This window comes from Megalobrama amblycephala, linkage group LG2 (assembly GCF_018812025.1).
Source record: "Megalobrama amblycephala isolate DHTTF-2021 linkage group LG2, ASM1881202v1, whole genome shotgun sequence".
Taxonomy (NCBI): Eukaryota; Metazoa; Chordata; class Actinopteri; order Cypriniformes; family Xenocyprididae; genus Megalobrama; species Megalobrama amblycephala.
The window spans coordinates 26,096,522-26,111,173 of NC_063045.1; the positions used below are offsets into that span (position 1 = coordinate 26,096,522).

The 14,652-nt window shown below is 40.1% G+C and overlaps 1 protein-coding gene across 1 annotated transcript in view; it reads right to left on the minus strand.

The window, feature by feature from the left end:
- Nucleotides 1–14,652, minus strand: part of ahr1b (aryl hydrocarbon receptor 1b) — a 50,917-nt gene that overhangs the window by 2,674 nt on the left and 33,591 nt on the right. The window contains exons 4-10 of the mRNA XM_048168591.1: nt 10,689–10,778; nt 8,963–9,089; nt 8,275–8,408; nt 6,362–6,564; nt 6,110–6,219; nt 5,083–5,224; nt 3,414–4,932 (exon numbers count right to left, since the gene is read on the minus strand). Coding sequence (XP_048024548.1) covers nt 3,414–4,932; nt 5,083–5,224; nt 6,110–6,219; nt 6,362–6,564; nt 8,275–8,408; nt 8,963–9,089; nt 10,689–10,778 — 2,325 coding nt within the window. The remainder of the gene's footprint in view (nt 1–3,413; nt 4,933–5,082; nt 5,225–6,109; nt 6,220–6,361; nt 6,565–8,274; nt 8,409–8,962; nt 9,090–10,688; nt 10,779–14,652) is intronic.

Consider the following 14,652-nt stretch of genomic DNA (forward strand, 5'->3'; position numbering starts at 1 on the left):
GCCATAGAAACACATAATTCCGTATCTGAGGACAGCTCAGAGTAGAACATCATGTGTTGTCATCTCGTATTTACGACATGGCATGAATGCAGCAAATGTATCTAGCTAATAACTTAAATCTATCAAGGTTTGACAATTAAGAACATTATCCTTCAAAATGTCCAAAATCTAAATATAAAATGCACCACAGCATGGCTGCTGTTAGGTTAGCTTAAAACATTTAAAACTTTTAAAAGTCATATAGTATTAATACAGAACAAAAATGATAAAATCCACAGTGAGCAACCACAACTACTCATAAGCATTAGACTTCTCTACTTTTGAGCTAAATAACAGAGCTCACTTATTGTGCTAGCTTATGGAACTAGCACAGCGGTTGCTTATTTAACCAGGTTAATGGCAGCTGGACAACAGATGTTGTATTTGGTGGGGTCAGTTAAGGTCTTTAGAAGATACATTCAACAGGATCACATACAGAATCACAAACTAATTCCACTAACTGCTGTTTTTAGAGACTAACCAATCAAAATAACTACATTCAGCATGCTAAAGCTAATCTTAAAGATAGCCTTTAAAATGACATTTACTTTCTAAATATGTCTCACATGACATAATTCATCAGTGCATTCTAATTTAAAGAAAACTGTATTCATAAACTTGGTTTAGCTTTTCAACAGCAATAGTTCTAACCCTCACTAATCCTACTCAGAGTTTTAACACTGAACTCACAAGACAGAATACTGACTACAAGCAAATACAAGAATAATAGAAAATTACTCATCATTCACTAATTTTTGTGTGTGCTGATGCAGGAATGTGGTTTGCAGATGTTAAGTAAATCCAAAGGCAAAATCACAAAGCTCCGATAGTTAGTATTTGAAAGTGCAGTGTTAGTATGCATGAGGTAATTTTGATGCCAGATTGTAGGTCATGGGTGCTCACGCCTGGCTGGGCATTTAAGCTCTATTCTCCTTTCAGCTGAGAGCAATGACCCTGAACACAGACACATACCCAAAGCTCAGAATGTAATGCTGGATATAGACTGAATTGTCTCTTTCTTTTTCACCTTGCCCTTTCATTGATTATTTACTTCTCGTTCTAACCTCCTCATTCCCATTTCAGTATTATTTCTATCTGCATCTCTCTCTTTTTCTCTGCAAAAGTTTCTCCACTGCACATTTTCTTTCCTTATAAGATGCATCTTTAAAAATTATTCAATAAACAGTGAAAAAGTCACCACCACAATGTCAGGGCATTGCAGTGCAGCTGTTCTACATGAGTTTTTAGCATGTTGCTACTTTGTAACTCACTGGCCCAAGTCAACACAGTGCACCCCAAGTCTCTATGATAGTCTTTGAGGTCTAGATATGACTCTGCTCCCTCCTTCAGTCTATGGATTTTTGTGCATGTTTTGGTTGTCTGCCAGGTGAAGTGCAAGTCTAAACGCTTATAAAAGTTATAGCACACCTCTACCTCATCCTCAACAAGCCACATGATTTTAGATCATTCATGGCTGTAGCACAAACAATAACGGATGTGTTATGCACCAAAGTTGTCTTAGCAAGCACTGCTTACAATCTACAGAAAGCACAATCCCTATATGTGGAACAACAGCATGGTGCCCTACATATGGAAAGGAAATTTTGTGTGGATAAATGAGTGCAGACAAGGGCCCATGGTCTCAGAATATTGCCTGCTGCATGAGCGGTCCTTTTGTGGAGGCTTCTCTTCCTCTATCTCTCATTTATAGCCTTGGGCTCCCCTTTTACAATAGACTAGATGCTACAGTTGGCTGCCATCAGTACAGCAGAAAAGCCTGTCTGATGCTGGTGGGTTGACCTGGAAGCTTACACTCTTAAGCTGAAGATTACAATCTTAACCACAGTCACCATAATAAAGCAACACAGCAGGCAAAGCAAACATCCACCTGTGTGGGGCCCCAAGGCGACTCTCCAGAGACAGCCAAGACTTTGTCGGTCTGTCACTGTGCATTATGCAATCTCGGCACATTAGCTTTGACCTATCAGATCTTGGTCCTTATACAGAGCACAATTAGATCATAGTGAACATTTAGGCCAATGGAAAAAAGATAAATATGGAGGGGGTGGAGTGGGCCATATCTAGGTTTAGAGCTCAGAATATCTTTAGAACTACTATCCTAGACAATCCAAGTAGAAAGTTGTGAAGGGTGGTCAGAAGGATCCTTACCATTATCTGAAATGTTAAAGGATTAGTCCACTTTTAAATAAAATTTTCCTGATAATTTACTCACCCCCATGTCATCCAAGATGTTCATGTCTTTCTTTCGTCAGTCGAAAAGACATTAATGTTTTTGATGAAAACATTCCAAGATTATTCTCCTTATAGTGGACTTCAATGGCCTCCAGACGGCTGAAGTTCACGTGCTTGTATGTGCTTCCGCTTTCCGCATTCTTCAAAACGCTTACGTTGAATGTCCTATTCTACGCCTTCCCTATTCTACTTACAGAAAAAAAACGAAACTGGCGCCGCGTTCGTTCCGTAAGTAGAATAGGAAAGGCGTAGGACATAAAGTGTAAGTGTTTTGCAGAATGCGGAAAGTGGAAGTACGTGCAAGGCGATATTTTGTGTTTATATAGCATATACAGTTGTATTTTTTTCGAAAATGACCGATCATTTCGCTAGATAAGACCCTTATTCCTCGTCTGGTATCGTTTAAAGCCCTTTGAAGCTGCCCTGAAACTGTCATTTTGACCTTCAACCGTTTGGAGGCCATTGAAGTCCACTATAAGGAGAATAATCCTGGAATGTTTTCATCAAAAACCTTAATTTTTTTTCGACAGACTTAACAAAGACATGAACATCTTGGATGACATGGGGGTGAGTAAATTATCAGGAAAATTTTATTTAAAAGTGGACTAATCCTTTAAAGACAACTTCTAGTAGGCTATCCATCTATACCAGCAATCTATACCAAACTTGACAATGTAAATACCAAACAGGGTTTGACAAGGGGTGTAGCCAATTCCTTGCGGTGTTTAGCTTCAACACACCTGCCTGGAAGTTTCTAGTGATCCCGAAGACCTTAATTAGCTGGTTCAGGTGTGTTTAATTAGGGCTAGAGCTAAACTGCTGGAAGGTGGCCCACCAGGAGCAGGACTGGACACTTATGGGGTACTGCAATACCTTTGGTTTTCCCTTATCTTGGTCTTAGAACAAAATTTGTATCAAGCAATAAGTTTTAGGATTAGGGGCTTGAACAACATTCTTATTAACCAATCATTAACCATCAGAAATCAGGGGTTGAGGGTGTACTTAGGGTTGTGGTTAAGGATAAGGTTTGGCCTGTAAAAGTTTGATTGGGATGCTGATCCAGGAGCTTGTCCATCTTGGTTAAATTGCATTGTGCAACTATATCTTTATTTAATTCTTACCTTACTGTGGGTGGTGTCATGGGTCAGTTCAGAGCCGTAATCTGTCAATGAGGGAAGGTTTGAAGGTGTGGCTAATCCCAGGATATGCTCTAGAGAGGAGTTCTGTTTGGTATAGGAGGCGTAATAAGTGGGTGCGACCTTTGGCTGCTGCTGCTGTTTCTGATATCCCTGCTGATAGGACGAAGACGAGGCCATGGCTGCCTGGAACGGCCCTAAATCCACAGCTGAACTGCTGTTCATTGTAAAATCCACCCCTGAATTGTCAGTCATATTGCAGTCAACATGGGTACTCAATGTCTGTGTGTGTGCCTTTTGGCCATTGGGAAAACAAAGTCCATTTGTAACCAATTGGTCTGTGAAGTTGTATCCATGCCACTGGGGATCATTGTAGACCCCGTTGGGAGGGGTGTCACTACCCTCAACTGTTTTCTGTTTATACTGGAATGGGACGAGTAACTGGCTGTGCTGCCATTGCTGTGGCTGTGCTTTACTAGTGCCTGTTATCTTGTCACCAAGTTGAGAGTTCAAGTTGGCTTGTTTGTGTTCAGAGACCCAGTGACCATTGTGTACAACTGGTACCGAGTTCACCAACAATGTATCATGCTGGTTAAAAGTAGTAGTCTCAGAGTCTGTTGTAGACACCTGAGGAATATGTGCCTGGATCCAGCTCTCGGATTTGTGGCAAACTGACTGGCCATTGACATGTTGCTGCATACGCTGTGAGAGATGAATTATGGGTGCTATCTGCTTTTGTGGCCAGAAAGGGACGTGAGGAGCAGGCAGTGAGGAAGTAACTTGAGGAGCTGACTCGGAAGCAGAACATGGCTTAAGGGGTTCTACCGAATCTAATACTGTGGCAGGGCTTTGAGCATCTGTTGAGTCCTCTATCCGGTTCTCCAGTGAGTCGTGAACGTAGGACAGTATTTCATTGTTCGTGAGAAGATCATTCAGAGATGGGATGTAATCCGGTTCCATCTCTACCTGAATCATCCTCTCATCAAGAAGCAGCAACTCCAAGTCCTCTGCGTTGAGTCCAAGATTTTCCAGGGCACTGAATAGCTCACTGTTAGAGCAGCTTTCCTCATTTTCCAGGGACAGAGAATCTAATGTTGCCAGTAGTGGGTCAAAACTTGATGGCTCCTGTTTGGAGACCGCAGTTACAACATTCTGAACTGGATTCCAACTTTCATTCTCCGAAGAAGAGAAAGTGTTTGTCTCTCCTTGCTCACTGAAGAGGCTGCTGTGGAATGACATTCTAGGCTCCAGAGCAGGCTGGCAAACGTAAACAGACTCGTCCTGTCTCATCATGGCTCCCAGCAGAGAACTTGGGTCCACATCATCCTTTGAGCTTTTGTCCACCTTGGTCTTTTTGGCTTTGCTGTTCTTGCCTTTGCCCTGAAGGGTGTCGGGGAAGCCTGGCATGGGGTAGCTGATTTGGTACAGCATAGCTTCTCCAGTAGCAAAGGTGAACGGAAGATGCATAGATCGCTTCCTCAAATGCTCTCCACCCTCTTCTTCTCTGAATAAATGAATAAAATACTTAGTGTCAGTGGATGTGTAAGAAGTACTATCAAACTCCTGCTAATTAGGTGAACACTAGCATGCTAATCAACTATTTTGTAAACTGTTAACACAAAATATAAATGGATATTAGCCTTATTACACTTACACAAGCGGCCTCTGTGTGGCAATGATGTAGTCAGGCTTGCCATTTTTGTAGACAAGTCTAGCATTAGCTTGTACCCATTTCCAACGGTTGTCCTTTGTAAGCAGTCTGAAGACAGTCAGACCGCTTTCTCCAGTCTTGATCACTGCAATGGACAATGCAGCAGATTGTAAACCCAGTTGAAATATTTAGACTAGATTTTTCTGCCTTGTACCCTTTTCTGCTATAGACTATTGGTTCCATATTAAATTACTGATATGGATTTATGGCTCTAGTTCACATGTCTCTCTAGTCCTAATGACTTATCCAATCTCCTTCACAGTCTATGGGATTATGGGAAACCATTCCTCCTCCTTTCTCTTGCTCTGTCTATTTGTCTCTTTTTCTCCACTCTTGCGGTAAATTAGCAAAGAAAAATCAGGACACCAAATCCACACACATCTTCCCCATACAATTGACATTATCAATCGCCTCCTGTGAACCACATTGAATGAGTGGACTGTCACTCGTTCAAGTATTTGCCTAAGCACACAGGGCTAATGTCTTTAGTGTCACTAGAGTTTATTTTAGACACCAAGCCTTTGGGAGCAATGTCAGCATGCATCAGCAGAAAGACAGTTCAACATAGCTGTTTCTGAATCTTAATGTTATTCAGTCAATCACATTATTAGGGGCCAAGAACCAAAGGTGCGTAGACACCTATTGTATCTATTGGTGTTCTTATTATTATTCTTTTTCTTATTCTTCCACTCTGGAAGTTTATGGCAGCCCATAGAACTGCTTGCGGGAAGGTTATAGCACACTGATTGTAATTTGGCACACTGATCGAGGCCAGTCTGAACTGTCACCATAGCAAATTTGGAGTCTCTAACTCAATCCCTCTAGTGCCACCAACTGTCCAAACTTGCACTTATATTTATGCTAATAACTTTTCAACCATAAGGGCTTGAAACAAAATTATTTTCTGAATTGGCTGAATTGAACAATAAAACTCCAAAATGACAAATCTGAAGAAATCAAAGTATCTTACTCCTGACATGGTTCTCGGCACAGTAGAGCATATCGGCTGCATGGATGAACTGGTACCCAGAACCTCGAACTCGCAGCTCAGCCTCTGTGTAGCCAAGAACGATTTTACCCCTAAAACACAGGCAAAACCAACATCAGTGATTTCTGTACCATTTTGTATTGTACTTACAAAGATACAGTAAAACTAGGATAAAAACATTTTTATACAGTGCATGTTAGTTTATCATTTTTTTAAAGAATTGTTCATCATTACTTAGCATCACAGGCCATTGGGGTGAAGTCCAACTTGTGTTTGGTTCTAAAAATCATGTTCTTGGTTCGGATCTCCATTATGGAAGGAGGCTGTAGGGGTGTTGCTATGGCAAACAGGGCGAGCTGGGGTGGCATTTGGCCTCCATCATCCAATCGCCTGTTCTGTCCATGCAGGAATTTCAGACGCCCTTGAAGATTCAGGGCCTTAAAGGGGCATAAATGAAAACAAACATTGAAATATCTACTATACAGAAAGGCATAACTTGAAAAATATCAAAATGGGATTTTATATTTAAATTCAGAATTTAAAATGTATTTTAAATTTGGAATTTAACTTCTGAACTTTAAACTTCACAATCTAATAATAAAATATTTAAAATACATGGCAAGTACAACAAAAAAGAATGATAATTGCATGCAGAACAAACAAAAAATCATGTCATATATTGCATTTGAATGAAAGTCACAAAGACATAACATAAAAGACACAACTGATTCACGTAGTATATGTACATACACAGCTGGAGCTAATGATTTTGTTGGCGTGCCCTTGGTGAACCACATAATTTGTCTCTGACTCAATGTGGGCAATAGAGTTCAAGCTAGGTCATCTATCAGTGAAGGCTGTATGACCTGTCCAGAATGTGTTATATCACTCTCGACAACCTATTTTTCAGTCATTTCATTTGTGGGTGAGCTATTCCTTTAAAGCTTGTACATTATGTGGAGGCTTGTGCAATGCCTGATTTAAAAGAGTCCTATTTATGTAAGCCTACACAACAAATGCCTCAGGGTACATTTACATGACAATGTACTAAAAATGGAAAAGTTTTTCCTTTGCATTTTTTCATGTACAGACGACACCATTGTCAAAACGATCTCCGTTCACACGGATCTGCAAAGATGACTAAAAACTCTGTATTGTAGTGTTAATCATGCAAGGCCAGTAGTTGCCGATGTCACTTTGTAAAGAAACACTACTCGCCTAGACTGAACATGAAATACACATGCACATGACGTCATTGTTTTCACAAATTTGCGTTTTTACAGTTTAATAACTTAATGGTTGCATTCTAAAATGCCAAGAGGACAAAAATAAATAGATAAACAAATAAATAAAATAAAAATAAATGTAATGGAAAAGAGCTTGAGGTCACTTGTATTTATAGCTCAGGCTAATGAATTTCTCTGAGCATACGAGGAGACCCCTGCTAGCTTTCTGCTCCTGACAAGCTAAGTGTAGTCATGCTATTCTTGAGGGAGATTGATTTGGTAAAGATGGAGTAGAGAGGAAAGAAAGTAAAAGAGAGAGAATGAGGAAATAAAGGCCAAGAGTCCAGAGAATCCTGCAGTAGTGGGTTTTGCATGCATACAGATTACTTCACTACCGCATTGCCAAAATTAGCAAAGAAAGAGACAGCTGTCTGGCTGGAGAAAATGAATGGGAAAAATATAGGAATAAAGTTTTTAAAGACCGCTGAAAGAGTCTGTGGTGACTGTGGCACTCTATAGCTAAAGCCTGATTTTCCTCAAATTATCTTCAATTTAAACTAACTTTAACAGGTTCTTGTTCTCATTGTTTTGCTAATTTCTTCTAGCACAAACCTCATGACCCTTTTGCCCCTTTAAGAGGGATTACAGAGCTTTTCCAACAATTCTGATCTCTGTGGCTGCAATACGACACAAGTCTAACTTAGATGCTAACTCACTCTGTAATCTGGAACATCGGGGCTTAGAGACTCTGAATAGCATGATATATTCCAACATACTCACATTTCTAATATTACTGTACATTAGCAGTTGTGCCAAGAGTACTACCAAATCAGTCAACTTTTGATGTTCCTAGGTAGGTTACTCACTAGGTTTTGCGAGCAAAAGAAAAGCTTTAGCCCAGCTTAGCTGGTTGACACTGACCAGGAATCCAGAGGAATTGTCTAGGAGGCATCGGAAACGACAGACAAAATTTCTCTCCAGGAAAGAGGAGTTTTCTGGAGGCAGCTGGTCAGGGTTGCACATCACCAGAGACATACTTGGGGCAGGATCTCCATCTAAGAGAAACAAACAAGAAAGACACGCTTTCAGACTTGGTGGTGTGTCTAGACTTTTTCAACCGGGGGTCATTACTGGATTAGCCAATGACCACCATTTCTGTTTTTATCCTTTCTGTTTGCTGTTATCCTTAATTAAAATGGACATTTTAGTGACCATAACATTTATTTTGCAACTCCGGGAGCTTCCACTAAAGGTCAAACCACCCGAGTTGTCTCTTTTTTTTCCCCATTTACTCTCTTCTAACTCAAATGCTCAAAACTATTAATTTGAATATTTGTTTAAAAGTTTTGGGTCTTTTATCAATAATTTATAATGAATATTAATATTTTTTGGTTTGCGTCCGTCAAGTTCCGAAAAAAAAAAGAAAAAGAATGAAACAGCTTTCATTTATAAAGCATTACTTCACTGGTTTATTAAAACATTGGCACTGCCACATGGTTATTTGATATACAAGCAAATTTTGACTGAATTTCGAGCAAAAAAAAAAAAAAAAACTATATAAATACCAATACATAGTGCTACCATGATATAAAATTATATATTTCCTGACCTTGTGAGGAATCTTCTGTCTGTGTGCTGGTTGGAGGTGGGTTCAGAGCCCAGTGCAAGTTGTGTCTAAAGGCCTGCTGGTCCTCAGTATGAATGAGTTCAAACACATTTTGATGCATCACATCCGTCTGGGTGATCAAGGGACAAATGAAGAGGGACAATATGAGAGAAATAGTGTTGAAAGGATGTAACATATTATGAGTTTAAACAAAAAAAATACACACACTCTTATTATATATTTACATACTTTCATGTAATTAATTGATTTGACATTAATGAGAACAAAAGGAGGACAGTGTAAACACATAAGATAGGCTAAACAAATATAGTGATGCCTCAGTTGGATAATTCATAAGTAAATTATGATGAATTGGATTACACTGCCAGATTGAATCTCAGAGTAAAGCCTATTTGATTAAGCTCATTCAATTTCTACAGCATTCAAACTGCTCATCGAGAGAGACACTGCAGTATTAATCAGTATTAGGTAGATCTGATGAGTATATATATATATGTGTGTGTGTGTACTAAGAATAGAGGTGAGAAGTATGTAATGATTATCCAACATCTGAGCCTGACATAATTTTGATTCTGGGAAAATGTACATACAGGGGATACTTATCAATCAGATTAAAACTGTGTCCTGTTTATGATTCTTTGATACCACTGTGGGAACAGGACCTAGGAGTTTTGTTTAACTCCGATGATTGGACCAAGATCTGTGATGGTATTTTTCCAAAATGCACCTCAATTTCCATACATGAACAAAATTTTAAATTATTTCACAGAATTAATTTTACACCTGTTCGTCTGCATAAAATGTTCCCAGGTCGTTCCGACCTGTTTTAAATGCAAAACTTGTAAGGGCACATTTTTTCATGTATTTTGGTCCTGTGCTCACATCCAACCATTTTGGAGAGGGGTTCATTCTGCAATCCAGGAGATCATAGGAAAATGTTTTATTTTATCCCCCTCACATTTTGTGTTGAATGGCATTCCTAAAGACCTTTTTGACCCAGACTTCAGACCTCTGTTTACAACCCTTATATTCCTGGCTAAGAAATGTATATTATTAAAATGGTCTACATCTCAGGTCCCAGCTATTTCCATGTGGATTTCTCAGTTGTCAGCCTTTCATCCTTTGGAGAAATTAACTTATGACCTCAACCATAAACAGGACAAATTCAGGAGTCTTTGGGAACCTCTCCAATCCTTCCTACACAAATGTTGAATTTTTTTTATTTTAAGAGAATTTTTTTTGACTTATGTTTTTTGTAAACAGATACATTTGTACATTTTATTTAACTTGCAGCGCTTGGGGTTTGTTTGTTTGTTTGATTGATTGTCTTTGTCTCTGTTGTTTGTACTATTTGAAAATCCTTAAAAAAAACAAACAAACCTTAGTTTCAATGTGAACAGACAAATTAAAACTTGTTACACCACATCTGTTTTGGACGTAATAATAAGTAGTCTACTTCAAAATAAATGCCTATTCACAGCAAAGAGCAATTTTTAAAAATGTTGTGGTGCAACATAACATGCAGAAACATTTTTCATTTAAATATGTTTAGTTAGTATTTCATGAAGAGATATATTGCAATATCCAATCCCAAATTTCAGGTCCCAAAGATATTAATTCAGCTGTATATTGGATTAGTATTAGAACAGTGGCTGTATGATGCATACAGTATGTGTTTATGTAAGAGACTGTTGAGAAGGATAATTACCTGGTGGAATCCTAAGTAATCCTGGATGGTGTGAGAACAGTAGAAAACGATCCCCTCGGCAGTGACCACCAACACAAAGCCATTAAGCGCCTGTGACCATAAATTAATGAACAAACAAACAAAGAGAAATTAAAACTATTAGTTTACTGGTCATTATAAGTCAGATTTGTTTGTGTGCTTAAAGCGCCCTAAAATGGATTGACAAGTACAGCGCCTGTGACCATAAATTAATGAACAAACAAACAAACAAACAAACAGAAATTAAAACTATTAGTTTACTGGTCATTATAAGTCAGATTTGTTTGTGTGCTTAAAGAGCCCTAAAATGGATTGACAAGTACAGCGCCTGTGACCATAAATTAATGAACAAACAAACAAACAGAAATTAAAACTATTAGTTTACTGGTCATTATAAGTTAGATTTGTTTGTGTGCTTAAAGAGCCCTAAAATGGATTGACAAGTACAGTTTTCCTTCCTGTGTTGAGGTATCTCCTATTAAAACAGGAAGTTGGGCGGAGCATATTAAACAACTATTTTTTGGGAAAAATAACATTTTTTGAGAAAATAGTGCTGTGGCTTAATTAAGGTGTAGAGATCGTAGAAAAAAACAGTATCTTATAGAGTCTTCAGCTCCCAGACCTCTAATTATTCAACCATCCAGGGGGCTGAAAGAACATGGTTATGGAGTGATGCCTAAGGTGGAAAAGATGAGCAGTCAGCATTGTCCCTGAAGGGCCCGACATTACCTACCAAAGCTGAGGTTGTTCTGACTGGCTTGGTGGGTAATGTTAGCGTATTTGGCGGCAGGTCGAATTAAATGAAATGGATTACACCTAATTTCATGGTGCCCATCTCCCTTTTGGTGCTCTAAGGGGACCGCTCTGCCAACACCACCACCACCACTTCAAGGTGCAGCAGTCTCTAGCGAGCCCATATCTCAGTGTTCGTCTTGGGACGTTGCTGAACTGGGATGCTTGATCCTTAGGAGGAGGGTTCAAGAGCAGTCAGTTTGGTTGTTGCCGGCTGGTTCGCCGCCGGCACCGGATTGGCCGCTCGAGTTACACCAGAGACCAGTTTTGAGAGACTGGTTCCCTTAGTAGATTTTTTGGGAGCGTGGAAGTTTCTGCCAAATATATCTCAATGGGTCCTGCACACCATAGAAAAGGGTCTTGTTTGGGTCTCACTCACACAGGTTCAATGGGGTCCTGTCCACAGTCGTAGGCCTCGAGCAGGCTCTGGTTATGGAACAGGAGGTAAAAGGTCTGTTCCTCCTCCTGACAGGGAGTCCAGGATTTATTGTTCCAAAGAAGGTTGCGCCCCATTTTAGATCTGCACCAACTGAATCGTTCAGTAAAGAAGCTCAAGTTCAAAATGCTGACTGTAAAATCATGTCACAAATCAAGTCTGAGGACTGGTTTGTCACAATGACGCATACTTTCATGTATCCATCCTTCCACAACACAAGAAGTTCATGAGGTTCACTTTTGGGGCCGAAGCAAACCAATATCAGTCTCTTCCTTTTGGCCTAGATTTATCACCTCACACTTTCACCAAGTGTGTGGATGCAGCACTGGCGTCGCTACCATTCCAGGGCATTCGCGTGCTGAATTATATAGACGACTGGTTAATACTAGCTCAGTTGCAACAGCTGGTGGTTCAGCATTGATGTCGTTCTCACCCACATGAGAGTTTTGGGGTTAAGATTAAATGCCAGGCACAGAGAACCACTTTTGGTGGGAATGGTGTGGGATTCGATGACAATGCAGGCACATCTTTCCCCTGCTTGTATCAATTTAATTCTTGCAGCCGTGATGCTAAAGCTAGGCCAGTCACTAGTCAACAGTTTCAGAGACTGTTGGGTCTGATGGCAGTGGCATCCAATGTGATACTTTTGGCCTGTTGTACATGAGATCCCTGCAGTGGTGGCTCAAGACCAAGGGGTTTCCCCCAAGGGGCAACCCGTTTTGCATGATCATGGTTACACGCAGAATTCCTTCATACCTTGGTTATATGGAAGAAGCCTTGGTACTTGTCTCAGGGTCCCATGCTGGGAGTTCCTTGTTGTTGCAAAATGCTAACGACGGATGCTTCCCTCACAGGGTGGGGAGCGATTCTGGACGGTCGCTCGACTCAAGGTCTGTGGAGGGGTCATCATCTCTCTTGGCACATAAACTGCCTGGAGATGATGGCTGTGTTCCTTCCTTTGAAACACTGCCTCTCAGACCCCCTTTGTGTTTAAACTTTGCATCAGGCACGGTGAAATCGTTTCTATACTCTAGACCACGTTATGTTCCTAAGATTCCCACTAATGTGGTGAGATATATTTTGCTGCAGGCCTTTTGTCCTCCCCCCTTTCAAAATTCAGACCAGGAGAAAATTAATCTGTGTTGCCCAGTCAGGTCATTAGATGCTTATGTCCACAGAGCTGCCCTGTGGCATAAATCTGATCAGTTGTTTGTCTGTTTTGGGTCATCCACAAAAGAGTTCTCAGCATCTAAGCAGAGAATGAGCACGTGAATAGTTGAGGCTATCTCTCTTGTGTATGAGTTGGCTGGCCAGCCTTCACCTATGGCTGTTCAGGCCCACTGGACTAGGAGTAAGACTGCCTCTAAGGCTGTTTTATCAATAGTTTCCCTCCAAAATGTTTGTGATGTGGTAGGCTGGTCCTCTCTGCACATATTTGTGAGGTTTTATAACCTGGTTCTGGGCTCTACACCAGGGTCCCAGGTGCTTCTGTCTTAGTGCTGCTCTTAACGATTTCACACAAGACAGGCCCTTGTCAGTACGGCGACATGGATGTAAACATTCCTACAGCGTCAAATTCTCATACGCAGCGCAAGTTCCCTTGAAAGGGAATGTCTGAGGTTACGACTGTAACCATGGTTTCCTGAAAAGGGAACGAGACGCTGTGTCACCCTGCCATACTTCCTGCATGCCTGTGATCGACTTGTTTCAGCCTATCAGAAGCTAATGCTGTTTGGTCTGGGTATACTTTATATTTTCCTGGTCATGATGTCACCTGCCTCTGACGTTCTGTCATGCCATTGGACTGATTTTACACATGCTTCACGTTGCAATCACGCAGAGGCGTTCCCACAGCGTAGAAATCTCTGAAGCAGCGTTTCGTTCCCTTTTCAGGGATCCATTGTTACAGTCGTAACCTGAGACGTTATCTGCAAATGATGGCTAATGGCTAACAGATGTGCACTAAAAGCCACAAAACTTCAATCTTGTTTTCAAGTGAACTTTAACTGTATAAATATACACTCACTGATGGAAGTTTTACAGGTAGAGGTTTTACAATTAGAAAACCTTTGGTGAATACACACACTGAATTTTTAAACCTAGCTAAGATTGCATCGCAAGAAGTTTGGTTACAAATATCCAATGCTAGACAAAGAACAAAAAAGATGAGGACTATACAAAGAAACTAATGATTAAACAGGACATACCTGGAATCAGTAAACAATGACATGAAGAAAGAACAACTTCAAAATTAAAGTACCCATTATAAAAGTTCACTCCAATAATAATAAAAAAAAACAACATGAATTGGGCATGTATAATATTGAGAAATATTAGCTACAAGTGTATTGTTAAACCAGCCAAATGCTGTAGATTTTGATTAAAGATTCTAAACACAAATGCTCAATAAAACCACAGACAGTTATTGAGAAAGTAAATATTGACCATTTCATGCTGTCATTAAACACTTCATGTGAACATGTGCTGTGTGTATTTTTGTGGAAGGGATTTTACAGCTCATCTCCATCTGGAGGGCTCTGAGTGTGGATTTGTGATTATGGTAATCTGATGCATCGACAGCCCAAACCATACAAAAACAAACGTTTATGGCTATACTGTGGAGTCACTATAAATATCTACTATCTACTATCGACAAAAGCCTAGAGCACAGAACTGGTAATCAGGGTTAGACTGAGTGTGGACAGTCTAGTGTCTGAC